The 16,519-nt window shown below is 33.5% G+C and overlaps 1 protein-coding gene across 1 annotated transcript; it reads left to right on the forward strand.

Annotated features, from left to right (window-relative positions):
- The first annotated feature begins 4,644 nt into the window (after positions 1–4,644).
- LOC132030615 (hydroxyproline O-galactosyltransferase HPGT1-like) lies at positions 4,645–11,907 on the forward strand. The gene is made up of 12 exons (XM_059420319.1): positions 4,645–4,778; positions 5,540–5,603; positions 6,277–6,326; positions 6,426–6,619; positions 6,891–6,954; positions 7,072–7,144; positions 7,562–7,685; positions 8,619–8,706; positions 8,808–8,858; positions 9,859–9,930; positions 10,256–10,368; positions 11,533–11,907. Exons 1-12 carry the CDS (start codon positions 4,660–4,662, stop codon positions 11,553–11,555), a joined length of 1,035 nt encoding a protein of 344 aa, XP_059276302.1. The 5' UTR covers positions 4,645–4,659; the 3' UTR covers positions 11,556–11,907.
- The last annotated feature ends 4,612 nt before the right edge of the window (positions 11,908–16,519 follow it).

Below are 16,519 nucleotides of genomic sequence, written 5' to 3' on the forward strand. Positions count from 1 at the left end.
TAAATAATGTGAGAGTATGAAAGTAAAAGGGTAAGGGCTAGTCATATTTTTTTTTTTTTTTTTGAGACAGCAACATTCTTTCCCCTAAATTATATTCGAGTCGTGAAAACAGTTACCAATAATATATCAAGATAATTGTGTACATCACACTTTTTTGGTGCGGCCCAATTTATGAGTTGCACTTGGCATTCGAATACCTATGGCATGTACTATTAACGACTTCCGTTTATTTTATCGTTATGGTTTATTCTCAAGCTTTTTTTTTTACATATGAGTTTTATATATTTTTGGTATTTTTTAAAAAACAAACATATCATTGAAATTATTGAGCCAAAAATGCACATTTTGGGGGGGAAATTGTAATATCTCTCTCTGTCCCACGTTTTTTTCTTACAATTGGAGTAGTCACCATCAAGCTTATATTATTAGCATTGAGGTTGTCTATTACTCTTGCCTTCCCAAAATAGATCCATAAACTTGGATTTGCATAAATTGACATACGGTAATACTCTCTCAACTTTCTAATTTAAGAGATATTATTTAACTTGACTCGAACGTTCAAAAATAAGTTTTGATATATATGATGTTAAAAAAGTCATAATATTTAACTAATTAAAGCTTACTTCTTCACTGCATTCTTGATAAGAAGTTTACATTAAAGGTATATTGTTTTTATTAAACAAACTAATGTAAATAAATAGGAGTATAAAATAGAACATATTGAATACTTAGTAGGCGTTTGGTCATGAAAACCAAATATTTTTCACTTGATTTGGAATTTTGAAGTTGGAGTTGAAGATGGGGTTGTGTTTGGTTATAGTTTTTCCTATCGAGTACCTTTTTCACAAATCGGCAAAATTAAGAGTATTTGATTGTTTGAAAACATGTTAAAAAATAAATTATACAACACCCTCGAACGCCCCACCCCCTAAAGCTTTAGGAGTTTTCAAATACCAAATACAACTTTATTTCAAGTTGTATTTCCAAGAATCCACCCCCTCTTTTCTTATCCCTTTCTTTTCCCCTCTCCTTAGGATCCTTTTTCTTCTTCGTCGAATTCGGCGGCAGTACCCGGCCACCGCCGGACAAACTTGATTTTTAAATAAAGTAAAATGATTTTCCTAAAAAAAAATGGTGATGTGATGGTGATGGTGCTTTTCAAAGAAAAATAAGAAAATGGTGATCAAAAGAAACATCTAATTCACAAATTATTTTTATAGCAAGAAAAAAAAAAAAGAACAAAAAACAAAAAAAATTGAAGAAGAGGAAGCGGTGGAGGAAGACGAAGAGGGTGAGGGAGGGAGTCACCGACGGGTCGATTCTTAGGTTTTTTTTTTTTTTTTAATTTAAGTTATATTTTAAAAGTTGTAAGCTTTCAATCAAAAAAAAAAAATAGTATTGAAGAGTACTTCACGCGCCCGAGGAGAGTGCATTTCACTTTTGCCACATCGGCAAAAGTTTACGATAAATACTTACTTAAATAAAGTGAAATGATTTTCTGAAAAATTCTCATGGCCAAACACCTCAATGAATATAGATTCCAATAGGGAGAAAATTGCTATAAATAATTTGTTCAGTCAATTTCAATTAATTAGACATGAAAGTGTAGCTGATTGATTAATCTTAGTAGTCTTCTCAAATGTTAACATTTATATTTAATTTTTTTTTTTTAATCTGAAGTATCACCATAAGATATGTCAATAAGTATACATGGTAATGTAATGGTTCTTAATCTAAGAATAGTGAATTCATCTTATTGTTTTCTTTTCACAATTTCTAGCTTTCTATTGCTAAAATTATATATCTATCCTACATTATATAATTTATATGTAATATATATTGTTAATGTGAACTCTTTTAAAACAACCTATACATATTACAAATTTCTGATTCAGTGAAGATTTGAATGTAAGTATGTTCATTTTGCTGTTGCAATTCCCATTAAACGAAATTATTACAAATTTTTTGAGAAGAAATAGGTGGATAAACTCAAGCATTTACACCATCCAATATAGGACATTTCTGTCACTGTTTAGACAAATCCCACATGCCTAGCTTAGGAAGTTTCCTCCACATGGTGTTTGTTCTTTAGTAGATTTTTGGCCAGAAAATTTTAATTGGGTGTATTTTTTTATTTTTTTTTAGAATTTCAAAAAGATATGCAAAAGGTATATTTAAATGTGATTTTCATTCATTTTAAGTTAACTGAGATTATCTACAATCTCAGAAATGTCGGTAGCTTAAATTTCATTTTTAAAATTCACTTTATTAGTCGCCAACATAAAACCTCAAGTTTTAGAATATTACATTTCTAATGTTTCCAATGAAACCAACGTAAATCAGCTAGTCATAAACTCACAATGGGTAAAGATAGAAATATATGAGGTAACATTGCCTACCGAAGAGTAGGAAGCTAACAACTGATCATTCATTATTATTTTTATTATTACATACTAGATGATGAAAGTCTTATAAAGACGCACGCGGATTTAAAGGTAGGCGGGGTGTTCACGAACACCCCATGAAAAATTCCACCGTATATATAGGGTAAATTTTTCGAGTTTATATAGATATATATGTTTTGAACACCCTCAACAATATGGAAAAGGATTGCTTAACGGTTTTCGAACACCCTGGATGAAAATTCTAAATCCGCCACTGCTAACACGGGCCCAACACAACAAATAGTACCACACTTTTCTTTTCAGTCTGTCTAAAAAAGAATTATATATTTTTATGTTTAGGAATCATTTAACTTAAAACTTTCCCTTTTACCTTTAATGAAATGATTTAAATCCACACAAATATCTATGGCTTGTTTTAGACCACAAGTTTCAAAGAGCTTTCCTTTTTTTTTTTTTTTTTAACTTCGTGCCTAGTCAAACTATGCCACATAAATTAGGACAGAGAGAGTACTTTTTAGTAATATAATTATGGAATTTTAATTATAGAAAGTACTATAATTCAATTAATTGAAAATATCAATAAATTATTTTACGTAGTCCGCTTCTCCCATATATGACTTTCCTGGTTTTGTTCTCCAATTGAAAGATTTGAAATACACCTTTTCCTACCGAGCTTCATGCCATCATTTCTTTCTACTCAACAACACTGAAAAGCGCTTTCATATGTTAGCATCTGTTGTAGTCTTAAAATTTTAAGTATAAACCAACTTCATCATTTTAAGAAAATATGTGTATACGTTTCTTGACCGTTTATATTTCGTCTTCTTGATGTTATTTATCATTATTTGTGTGAGACGTATTTGTTTAAAATTAGTGCATTTTTATCCATACCCAAAGGTATAATTTTAAATCTTTTGGTTTTATGACTTCTTTAGCGGTTTTTGTGTTCAATTTAAATCGTTATTTCTTTTTTCCCCGAATTTATCTTCTTTAAATTTTCTCTAAAGCGTACTTTACCATTTTTCGAACTTATTATCATTATTTAAATTGTCTCTCTTTTTTTTTTTTATTCACTATTATAGAAGAGTGGATTGAGAAGTATGTGTCTAAAATTAGTGCATTTTTATCCTTACCCAAAGGTATAAGTTTTAAATCTTTTGGTTTTATGACTTCTTTAGCGGTTTTTGTGTTCAATTTAAATCGTTATTTATTTTTTCCTGAATTTCTTTTCTTTAAATTTTCTCTAAATCCTTTACCATTTTAGAACTTATTATCATTATTTAAATGTCCTATTTTTTTTTTTTTTTGAATTGTCTCCTACTTCTTCAAATGGACCCCTCCTTAATTTTTTTTTTTTTTTTATTTACTATTATAGAAGAGTGGGTTGACGACCAAACCCACTCTTCTACAATAGTTAAACAGTTTGTGAATTTTGAAAAAAACATAAATCATTCTTCTTCAATTTCAAGTTATATGATAATGTTTGAATCGACACGAAATTTAAGAAATAAATGAATATTTTTAAACTTATGATTCTAAACATGTAATAGTAATTGTCTAGTTATAAATTTTTTAAAACTTATAATCTTAACCATGCCATAACATAAAATTAATTAATTTTAAATATACAAGTGTGTTATTTTTTTCTGGACCAGAACAACAAAGAAATAGGGTAGAGGGAATAATTAATATAGATCTAAAATGACAATTGACAATTTATTACATCATTTATCTTATGAATAACTATTTTGCAAACGACATAAAGTGAATAGTTGAGCATTCTCCTCTTCACATAGTTAATTCGAGAAGGGGGGAAAACTCAATTACCAAGAAATGTCAAAAGACGATGGGAAAAAGAAATTATTCATGTTGCATTTCTTAAAAATAAAAATAAAAAAATCACTAATTCAAATGTCACAATTTCACTTGCAACATCACTTATTCAAATTTTCTTTACTATGGTTTGTCCATTGCTCAGCGAACAATATGTGTAGAGACAAATTAGAGTGCATATTTGGCCATGATCTGAGAAATAAAATTAAAATTTTTGAAAATCTTGTGTTTTAGTACTAGCTTTTATAGAACCTTTAAGCACCTACCAAAAATTACTTTACTTTTTTTTAGCTGCAACATCTCAATCTATAATTCCCCACACTTTAAAGAAAAAAAAAAATTAAAACTAAAAATCCGAAAGTGACAATCGGATCTCAAACTGGGCAAGTGAATCAGTCTCAACTCTCCGGACTCCGAAGAAATGAATAGTCGGGGCTCCAATAACCGGCTATCATCATCCACCTCCACTTTCCGATCTCGAATTTCATTTCTAATGCTCTCTATGTTCTCTGCTATGGCTGCTCTTTATGTTGCCGGCAGGTAAGTCTAACCTCTCTCTCTTGTATACATATTACCTTTCGCTCTTCGAGAGTCAAACTATATGAAATTTGACCAACATTTTAATGTTCATCATATTAATATGAGAAAGAATTGCAAATTATATTATTTTTATTATTATAGTTTTCCAACATCTAAATTTTAAATTAATCTAATGACACGGAGGAAGCACGTCCATCACATCGTCGTTTTTGGTTTGCTTATTTAATATGTTAGAAAAATTTATTCTTGCATATTTAATATTATTTTTATTATAGTTTTAAATTAATCTAATGCAATTTAGCTTTGAAGATTAGTTACTCTTGAGAAGCGAAACGTGTCAAGTAAAATAAACGGAGGAAGCACGTCCATGCACATTTTCGTCTTTTTTTGGTTTGCTTATTAATTACTCCCACTGTTAGTGTCGTGAAAAATTTATTCTTACATATTTAATATGCTGAATTGGCCTATGCGAGCTTGGCCTCAATGGAATTAAAAAACACTCCAACTTTGAGAACGCACATCTAGATATCTCAACTCGTCCCGATTGTGTCTTGTGGACGCCTACGCTAAGGTGGTACACATTTTATAAGTTGGAGTGTTGGAGTTGTCTAGATGATCATTTTATAAGTTGGAGTGTTCAACTGACTGTGGAGGCCAAGTTTAAGTGTTTGTCTATGTATTCCGCCTTGTTTATTTGAATGATTGGTATTTAAGTGTTTTTTATGATTAACTGTGGCAACTGGTAAATGTGTAATTGGCAGGTTGTGGCTGGACTCGGAGAATAGGGTATATCTTATTCAAGAGCTTGATAGGAGAACCGGACAGGTATTTTCACTCTAATTGTAGTGTTATTCTATTCATGTGGTAGGTAAAGCTGATTCTTTTTCCCTGAATTCTCTGGTCATCTTTGTTTTAAGTAAGTTCTTGTATTGTAGAGTCGGATAGGCTCTACAAAGATCAAGGTGGATATCATGTCTGGATTAAGATAACCGACTATGAGGTAGTCGCCTTGGTTTATATATTCAATATGGTTAATTAGATTGATTATAAAGAAACTCCAAGGTTTCACATTACCATATGTTAACTAGCCCTCTGTATTGGTTGGGTGATGAGTGCATTTCCTTCATCTAAGATTCAACATCGTCACAAGTTTACTAGGCTAATCTGCTAGAAATTCGCCCAAGTTGAGGAACCCCCATAGTGCCCACCAATAAGATCAACAAAAGCCTTTATGCACTAGTTTTTGCTAGTTGTTCTAGTAACACAAAAATAAATAGAACTCAGGAAAAGGAAGAACTTCTATTGCTTACTAGTGTTGGAGAATTTCAAGATTTTTGTCAGAAAGTGTACTTTGAAAAAGGTATGTTTTTGGTCAGATAGTTTGATGAAGCTGACATTGATTCTTAATATTTATGTCGTTTCATTGGTCCTGATGAGTTGAGCCCTGAGATGCTAATGTTATATCAAAAGTTATAGGCATGCTTATCTTCCTTTTCAGGGTCGTTCGGCTATATCAGTAGATGATACATTGAAGATCATAACCTGCAGGTTAGATGATTGTGTTGGATTTCTGTTCTAATTTGAGAGATTTCTGCTCATATTGGAGTTTTATGCTGGGATTATACAGGCTGATGATTTCTTTGCCAGGGAACAACAGAAGAGGCTAGCTGCACTTCAGATGGAACTGGGTAAATCCAGTCAGGAAGGTTTTGTATCGAAGCATCTACTGGATAACTATGGGAAGGATTCAAAGAAAAAGCTTCTAGCTGTTGTAGGTGTCTCTACAAAGTTTGGCAACAAGAAAAACAGAGATGCGATTCGCAAAGCATGGATGCCTACTGGTTTGGCTTTCTTTTCCTCTCCCCTTTTTCTTGATTTCTTCTATTAGGCCTTGTGAAGCTAAAATTCAACCAACTCAACTAAGATGCTGAAGTTATATTTCAGCTCACCTTGCTGATGCAATCATTGTCTGATGAACACATTTAGACTGGATTGCTGTTGAATTCCCTAGCAATATCATTAATCTTGTCCTAATCAGAAGTATCTGCAGTATAACTGCTATCATGATGAATTAACTGATTTCATTCTAAATTTATAAGCTACTTTTGGTAGGTGCTGCTCTAAAAAAATTACAGGAGGAGAAAGGTATCGTAATACGATTCGTCATAGGAAGAAGGTAATCTACCTCGATAAATCTGAACTAAATAAAGGATACACCAGAATGCTCTTTGAGAAAGCGTTGCTAGACCTTTCTTCCAATCAGGTTACTTACTCAAATTTACACCTCATGCAGTTCAAATCGCGGAGACAGTTCAGATAGAGCCATTGATGATGAGAGCAGGCATTCCAATGACTTCATCATTCTTGTATGTGCAACTTTTACATGTCTTTTGTACAAGCTTAGTATATTGTTATCAACTAAAGATAGCTATTTATAACCATAAAATAAACGAGCTTTGAGAACTAAATTAATTGAGAGTTGTTCGTTGTTCTAACCTATCAAAATAAGATTAAATCTTCTTGGACTATTCCCATCCTTCCTCTACCACAGAAATAGTAATAAATAGAGGGTAATCAATTCCCACTTCCTTTAAAAAAAAGCCTTCTCAAATAAATTAAGGCGTATCAATAATGTTGCTATATGTTAGCACACTCATGTCATCTGAGCTTGTTTGTATGTCTTTTTATGTATATCTTACCATTGTTCTGAAAATCGGGGTAATCTAGTTCTAGTAGTATATGTGTCTACGACAGTATGTGAATATTATTTTCTTCCTGAGCAGAATGACCATGTGGAGTCTCCTCAAGAGCAATCAAAGAAGACAAAGTCATTTTTTGCTCATGCTGTTGAGCATTGGGATGCTGAGTTTTATGCCAAGGTCAACGACAATGTCTATGTTAATTTAGGTACACAGTATTAGGAACCTTCAATATGTGCATTCGCATAGCTGTTGTTCTCGGTACCCTGCGCTCTGCTCATGTCTTTCCATTTTCTATAATTTAATTTTTCCTTACATTGTGAAACTACTACGGTAGATTTGAAATGATCAAATTCTTTAGAGGCTTAAGTGCAGGAAAAAGATTGCTAAAGGGGTTTTCCAATGTATGTCAGGATTGACATGTTGAATCTGGAAATTGCAGTGAGATAAAGAACAAAAAGAAGAAGTACCTAGGTGACTTTAGATTATCATTCTTGTCAAGCCGTAGGCTTCTCAAAGAGTCGATAGGGGTGTTACATAAAATCACAAAAAATGTACAAAAGAAATGCAGTGCCGAAGTGGTGTCGTGTTACCTAAAATACTAGAAGGCGTGGTGCCTGTTTGTGGTCAACAGTCTGATTTCCCCGAGTGAGCAACAGTAGGATTGGCTATATCATGCCAAAGTGGGTCAAAGAACCAGTTGCCTCGTTTTACAGAGCTAGGACCGGAATGAATCCTAATGAATTACGATTTGGAGTGTTCAAAGAACTACCATGAATTCATTATATCAGGGTTTCTTTTGACTAAATAAAATAGTATACAATGACTTCGAATAGGAAATTATTGTATTTAATAGATTGTATCAAAATGCCAATGAGAAATCTTGTTGGATCTTCTCAGTCTCTACTCTCTAACCATCTGGCAAAACTGATTGATGATGATCCCTTGAGATACTAACTTCCTAGAGATAGAATCTGGACCGGCTATGTCTTTCACAGAAAATTGCAACTCCATAACTAATAAAACATAATATTATGACGCCATAACTAATGATGTTCTTTGCTGAGTTCTTAACCTGTTAACATTTTCTTATTTTTTTAATATATGTGGCTTATGCTTATAAGCTTTAGTTTATCCACAGATGCTGTTGGAACAGTACTTGCCAGCTATTTGGATAAGCGTCGTGCCTACATAGGGTGTATGAAATCTGGCGAAGTTTTCTCACAGCCGTGAGTTTGTCCTGTTTATTAATAATTGCTGTTTTGCTCAAAGAGTCATCTGAGTGTATTAGTTCATCATAACCTATTTTTTTTTTGTTTCTTGTTCACAGGGAACAGAAATGGTATGAACCAGAGTGGTGGAAATTTGGGGATGGAAAATCGTGAGTACTTTCATACTATTTACTGAAATCATCTAGCTGATGCAAGCGATGCTATATGTAGTGTCCACTGCTGCATGTGTTGTAGTTCTACCTCTTCTCTCTCTACTGCTAGTTGCTTGTGCGTCTTGATTGAAAATATTAATCATGCTGTATTGGATTGATATCTTCTTCCTTTTCATCTTTCTTTATTTTTTGTGTTAGCAAACTTAAAGAGTGCTAATTTCATTAGTTATGTTAATAATTGTTGGAGAAGTTGAACAAAGTTTGTGAATGGAGATTACTTAGAGATGTATAACAGCCAGCAGGAAGGGCACTATTGACCTTCTGGTTCTTTGACTTTCTTGTTATCATCATGGTTTTGGGGAATTCAATTGCTTCTTATTGTGAAGTAGCATTATTTGGTTTAAATTCCTACTGGGACGTCTAAAATGCTGATTCATAGTATTTGAAATTTCTAGCTAAAGGGGAAAGTGAAACTCTGGAGCTCATGTAACTTTGATGTTATTCTTCCCATTAGGAGAATAAGAACTACGAGATTCATAGATGTGTGAGAATTTTCTATCCCAGTATGTCTCAATGGCCAAGCTGCCTCGTAATAGTAGAAAATGAAAATTAGCAAGTACGTAGCTGTGGCATTACAGGTTCCATTATTAAGAAAATCTGGATATGGATATTAAGCATTTAGAATACTGTGCTCATGCTTGATGTCTAGGAGGCAAGATTGAGAAATTACTTCCATTTTATAATCATTTATTATCAAAATATGTATCCGTCTGGGATGCACAGCCAAGGTTGGGGAGCTTATTGACACCCCCACTCCACACACACACAACAAAACAAAAACGAAATAAAGAATAGATAGGTACTCATATTTTTCTGGGCATGGTGCTAATCTGCTGATATAGATTAGGCATGATATGTCAAGATTTGCAAGCTGATGAGTTCTGCAACTTGTTTAGATGCTAATACTTTCATCTTTTTTGTACTTTTTCACAACCAGATACTTCAGGCATGCGTCTGGTGAAATATTTGCCATATCAAAGGCGTTGGCTCAATTTATTTCTATCAACAGGTAAAATATGTGGAATTGACAATGTACTTATCAGAAGAAACGTGGATTAACAGTATCTTTCTAGTGCATGCTGAAACACTGAGGTGCCAAGAACCTTGAGCTCGGGGTTCTACTCTCGGTGAAGGGTCGTTTTTGGTTGGAACATGTGTTTACTTCTCCATAATTGTCTCCGTGTTAGATTGATTTATAGTACCTGGGACTGTAATAGTAGGTAATCTTTTTGTGCACATTAGTCCACTGAAAAAGAAAAACAAAACCATATGTTTCCATCACTTGTGATGGCAATAGTAGAATGCTTACTGTTTTGTCTTTCTGCAATTTGTAGATCAATACTTCGCACATATGCTCATGATGATGTGAGTGCTGGATCCTGGTTCATCGGCCTTGATGTGAAGCATGTTGATGAAGGGAAGTTCTGCTGTTCTTCCTGGTCTTCAGGTCTATCTCTCTCGCCGCCACAACCTCCCCCCCCCCCACCACCCAAAAAAAAAAAAAAAAAAAAACCATACACATAATAAAAGTATGGAGAAATAAAAAGAAAAGCAATTGCCTCCTTTTGCAGAAGTTATTGATTGTATAAACAAGGAGCTGTCTCCATATCAGTTGTGGATTTTTTTTCTCTCTAGGAGGTTCGGCTGGAACTGTAATTCAACTATTCAAGTATAAAATTCTTTTTTTCCTGTTAGAATTGATAGTTGGAGAGCTATTTATTTACAAATGAATTTCCTCTACAAAATTAGGTGATAGATCGGTTTGAGTAGACTAAGAATAAGGAAAAAGAAGGTTTTCACACAGGGATAGCATCTACATAATATACCATAAAACTATTCTTGTGTGAAGCTTGTATAAACTTAGTCTGAAGCTCTGGACTAAATTTTACTTGCATCCCCCTCGTTCTTCTTTCCTTCCAGAACTAATCCACTTTGAAGGGAATGGTAGAAGAGACCAATCTTGGTACTAGAAAAGGAACTCAGGGAATAGTTAATGGAGTTATTATATTAGCAGGCGTTTGGGGTTCAACAAAAGTTATATTATTAGGGGCGGAGAAAAAATAACTATTGGTGAGGCCAACCAAAGTTATCTCCTGTCCTTTATTTCACTCTCAAATCAGCAGACTTGATGGCAGTTGTTCAGTATTTAGGGAACTGTTTTGTGGTCAATTACTTTGGTTTTTCATTAGCTTAGTCATTTAGCTCTCTTGCCTGACGAGTTCAGACATATAGATATTGCTTGCTTTTATCTTGAGAGATGCTCTGTACAATTACTTCTTAGCAGAATCAGGAAATAACTTGAAAAAAGAAGGAAAAAGAACCAAGAATTTATTGCTATTTGTCACTTCACTAGGCTGCTAAGTTACTCGGACTCGCCTAAAATGTCGTCGGGTGCGTGTCGGATCCTTCAAAAGTAGTGTATTTTTGGAGCATCCGACATGGGTGCGGCAACACTTTCGAAGAGTTCGAGTAACTTAGCTAGGCTGCTTCTTGTGCTAGTGCAAGCTTTGATGAAGGAACTTTCAGCCTTAGCACTTTATGGTCCTAACGTTATGTTTCATTGTGGTAACCATCATGATACTAATGGCTCTTTTTTTTTTAATTCTGTTAGGGTCTGTATGCGCAGCAGCTTGATTGGATTGCCTCTTTTAGTACATATGGAGAATCAGTCACTGGAGAACATTCAATTTGGGAAGACCATATCATTTTTGCTGCAATTTGCTTCTGGTGCCGGGCTTGAAGTTTTTTTACTCCAATCTTGAAGGGCCCTGTGGTAGAGAGAGCGAACCCTTAGTTTAGGACACCACCGTGCCCTCGAGGAATGTACAAAGTGTTGTTGGAGTATAGGAACTGTAGTCAGAAAAGTTCTCGGTGTGATAATGTATTCATAGAGTGCACATTGTCCATTATTTTATCATGTACTATTGATATCATTTTCTGGAGATATAGAGTTCGTTGCACTATGTGGGGATGCTGAGTCACTTAAGATTTGCTTCAATAGCAATTTCAAAGTGGAAATATCTGCAGGCTAAAGTTGGTATGTGGCGAGCTTTGCACTTGAACTTTGGATCTTTTGTCTATCCTTGTATCAGGTAGGATTGTGTGATTACCTCATTTACAAGTTTAAATGGTTAGGTTAGATACGATATAATTTTATTTACTTAATTAAGCCCTATAAAGTGAACCTCCAATATATCCTAGAAACAGGAAATCAGACATCTGTAAGTCTATGGCAGTCTCTAATCCTCATTGGAGTTTTATCCATCACAATATTAGCAAAACCAAAAAGAAGGCAAAAAGCAACTCCTCGTTTATGCTTAGTTAGAAAGTAAAGACGAGTGTTTTTGGACGATAGTAAAACAGTTCAGAGAAAGAAGCAATATTAAGTGTACAAGAAATACGTATATGTGATTCGTAAAATATAAAACTAATTATATGAGACTAAAATGATCATCTCTTAGTATGTTGCTTACCTTAAAATGTAATATTGCATAGGCATTTGCTGGGGGTTTGATGAGTCGAAGTCACGCTAGAACAAGTTAGGATGAGGTTTTTGTCAATTAGCTTTCTGTATATAGGTAGTGTATTTCAATTCCTCCCTTAGTATCATGGATTCTATCATGCTGATATTCTATAACAGTCTGTTATATGTCTTCTAGCATTTGGCTTGTGCTGAATTAACTGCCATGTATTATTTTGTCGCAGTAGTAGAAAACTTGACTAGTCTGATGTTCTAATTCAGATAGTATTTTCTGCAGTGGATATCCTAATTTTCAACGTCAGGTTTTATTTCACGTGAGAATTGAGATATGTCCTCTTCTTGAACTTGAGATAATCCATGAGTTTAGAAGGTTTGGATTACTATTTTAAGGGCACGGTGGTATGTGGTTCAGATGTGGTTCACGGTTCAAAACTCGGTAGATAATGGACTTGTCCAATTCTTCTCCACTTAAATACCAAACTTTTATCTGAAGCAAGACTCGAACTCGCGACGTGTGTTTAATCCACATTTACCTTTATCCTCTTAAAATACCAGGAACTTGTGTGGTTTGAATCTGTGACGTGCCTTTAACTCAAACATGTCGCATTCTTACCACTTGACCAGATCAAGGTCCCATCAAGTTGGAATTGAATTTTCTTTTAGAGATTGGAGCATGCCATCACATCTTTATAACATGGAACATGCACATTTGAGTCATAGGGAACGGTTGCATTATTCTCAACGTGTAATTGTGCATATTCGTCAATGGTGAAAAGGTCTAATCATACATTTGAAAAAAAAAAAGAAAAGGAAAAGGTCTAAGATGTTATGGATAGGCATAATGTGAATTCTGTTTTTATTCATGTCTATTGCTCTTTTAGATCAATTCATCAATTGTGTCTTAATCCTAAATTAGTTGGTGTCTTGTATGTGTTTGTTGTATGGTATTTCCTTTATTATTTTGAGAATACAACATATTATGATTATTTCTATGTATGGTCCTTGACTTACAGTTACCTTCACACAAATTTGGGACGTAATTTTTACTTGATGTCCACATCAAATTATTCTAACTTAACGTAGTTAAATAGTAAATTAAAAAATGTATATTAATTAATTACTGTATGATTTAGTGATAAGAGTGTGTAAGCACCGGTTGGAGGTTAGTTTTCATCAATTTGGAACATGGAAAGTTGACAATTTCGTCCAACTTGTTGATTTACACCATAAAGTAAATTTACATATCGAGTGTGAGTTGGTAACAAAAATGTATAGTTAATTACTCATTATAATCGGTGAAAGTATACTAATGGAATCATTTCGATATTGGATAATTTATGTATTATGAGTACATATAACTTAAATTCTTTTCCTCCTTTATCTATCGTCCATCTGAACTTGAAATATGCAAAGCTTATGTAAGAGCAGCTTTTGTGGATCTTCTAGAGACACTCTTAAAATTCTCGATCATATTTATGATGATGGGGTAAGTGATGTCTTGTGAATCTTGTCACTTTGGCTGTACATGGCCCCATATTTTCTGTTGGGATGGCTATAGATTTTGGCACTTTCCTTCAATCCAAGCATTGACCCCATGTCTCTTTTTGTTGGTTTCTTGGTTACTTTTTGCCATAATTCATGTATAAAATCACCATTTTAAAGAAAATAAAGAATGGTTTTTTTTTTTTTTTTTTGGTTTTCAATCCGGTTACCTGCATTGGAGTCTCGATTAATCCGAATTCTCGCTACATAAGACCCATTTAAGAGGGAAGCGCTTTCTTACAGGATTTTATTTCATACCCAAAACTCGAGACCTCTGGTAAAAATGGAGGGACCTTATCCATCCCTACCACTAGCTTTGTTGATAATGAATGGGTTCAATTAGCAGTGGAAGCAAAATTTTGATCAAGCGAATCCATCAATTACTATATATACATTAAAAAAAATTAACCTTGCATATACAAACTATAATGTGATTTTCTAGAGAAGGGGGTTCGGATGAACCCCTTCCGCCTCTAGATTCAATTGAACCCAACAATTTCGATACAGAGGATAGATATATAAATAAATAAAAAATCACTAAATTTTAATAAATATTAAATCTTGAATTCATAACTTATAAAGTATAATAGGTTCAATAATAAGATTTAAATGTTGAATCTACCAAATTCGAATCCTGACTTTACAGTTATGCATGGCATCATCCCTCCAACGGAAAAAACCTTTATCCAAGTTATTATTTAAATATTGTTTTGGAGCTAAGTTTTAATAATTTAACAGTAATTTTATTCTACTTTTAAAAGGTCTGCTTTTGCTTTCGAAATATTGAGAAAAATCAAGGTCAAATATTATTATAAAGATCTGCTAAATTTGACCATTAGACTCCAATTAGGACACCTAAAGAGACGGAAGAAAAAATGAGCGACATAAACTGATAATAATTGACAAATTATTTACGTGTAACAATGATTAACACGTATTAGCGATATGATTAAATCCAATTATTGAATCCGTCGCAAAATAAGTGTCATCTTAGCCAAAAAAAATATTATCCCAAAATAAGTGTCATTTTAAGTAGCCGTTTGGCCATAAAAATTATTCACTTTTTTCCGATTTTTTTTTTCACTTTTTTTACTTTTGGGCGTTTGGCCATAAATATTCGGAATACAACTTGAAGTAGTATTCCGAAATACCAAAAATAAGAAAAACTTGTTTTTTAAAAAAATTCACTTTTTTCACTTTTTTACAACTACATTTCACCAAAAACTACAATTTCAAAAACTATGGCCAAACACAACTACAACTCCAACTCCAACTTCAAAAATTTCAAAAAAAGTGAATTTGTTTTTGGTATTTATGGCCAAACGGCACCTAAGAATTTAAGACAAAAATTGGCAAGTGTTTCCAACTATGCCCTTAGCATTAAAGAAGTAGTTCTCTTTAATGTTGCTCAATTCTAAAAAAGCATCTAATAAAGAGGGGTAGCTTAGTAAACTCCACATTTTATTTATTTATTTCTTAATGGGCGTGATATTCTTAAGATGACACTTATTTTGGGACGGAGGGAGTATATTGGTTATCTCCGCCTCCCACCCTCTTGTTCAAGGTTACTCCCTCCCGATAAAAGAGAGTGTCCACTTAGCCATTTTCACACCTTTTAAGAAAATACTAACTCCTAGTTAAAAATAGGTAATTTGACTAAACTGCCCCTAATTAAATAGATCTTAGGATTTAATCACATAACACTTAATAGGGGTAAATCTGGAAAGATAAGGTTAATTTTTTCTTGATTTGATAAATGAACACTCTTTTTGATAAAAAAAAAAAAAAAAGAGGTTAAGTGGACGCTCTTTTTAATCCGGAGGGAGTATTATATTTGAATGTTCTTAATAAATTCTAAATGAGCTTCATCAATTATCTTTAATTCGTTTTTCTTCGCTGACGCGTGCTTAAATCACGTTGGAGACACCAGCCGTCCCAGTTGTACTCGAATTTGGATATATTTGCAAGCTATTTAGCACCAAAATTTGGAGTTTTTCCCTTTTTTGTCGTTGTTTCTTTCTCACTTTTCCTTCTTTGTGGCCTCACTTGATATAAATGGACCCAGGAAAAGTTTTGGGAGCTTGCTTCATGCGGTAAATAGCTTTATGAAGTGGACAGACATATTTTGGATGAACGGTATCTAAGAAATCAGAAGATTGAGACGTATAAACCTCCTCTTCAAGAGTTTCGTGTACAAAAGAGTTTATAGACTTCTAATTACTTAAGAGTCATTTAAAAAAAAAAAAAAAAAGATACAATAGTTTTTCATTTCCCTGAGCTTAGGGATCAATTGCGGATGTAATTGGTCGATCAGTTCATTCGTGGTTAATCTGTCAATCAGCACTAGGAAATGAAATCACCTTTTATAGACAACGTTTTATCTCAAAAGTGAAACTATTTAACTCGAATCGAATTAGTCGAGCACAAAGCAAGTATCGAAGCTCGGGTGGAGAAAAAAAATGTAGTTGGATATTTTAACAACTATATCCCCATTAACTACAAGAGATTGGTACAGGAGTCAAGGATAGTGTCGGTGAAAATACAGTTACAATTGAAAAATATATGAGGAAAACAA

Source organism: Lycium ferocissimum, chromosome 9 (genome assembly GCF_029784015.1).
Source record: "Lycium ferocissimum isolate CSIRO_LF1 chromosome 9, AGI_CSIRO_Lferr_CH_V1, whole genome shotgun sequence".
NCBI lineage: Eukaryota > Viridiplantae > Streptophyta > Magnoliopsida > Solanales > Solanaceae > Lycium > Lycium ferocissimum.

What these genes read in the sequence shown, in the direction of transcription:
- LOC132030615 (XM_059420319.1), top strand. Translation starts at nt 4,660, where the DNA reads ATGAATAGTCGGGGCTCCAATAACCGGCTATCATCATCCACCTCCACT. An exon ending in CCAATGACTTCATCATTCTT is followed by an intron (nt 7,145 to 7,561) that starts GTATGTGCAACT and finishes CTTCCTGAGCAG; the next exon opens with AATGACCATGTGGAGTCTCC. An exon ending in CAATTTATTTCTATCAACAG is followed by an intron (nt 9,931 to 10,255) that starts GTAAAATATGTG and finishes TGCAATTTGTAG; the next exon opens with ATCAATACTTCGCACATATG.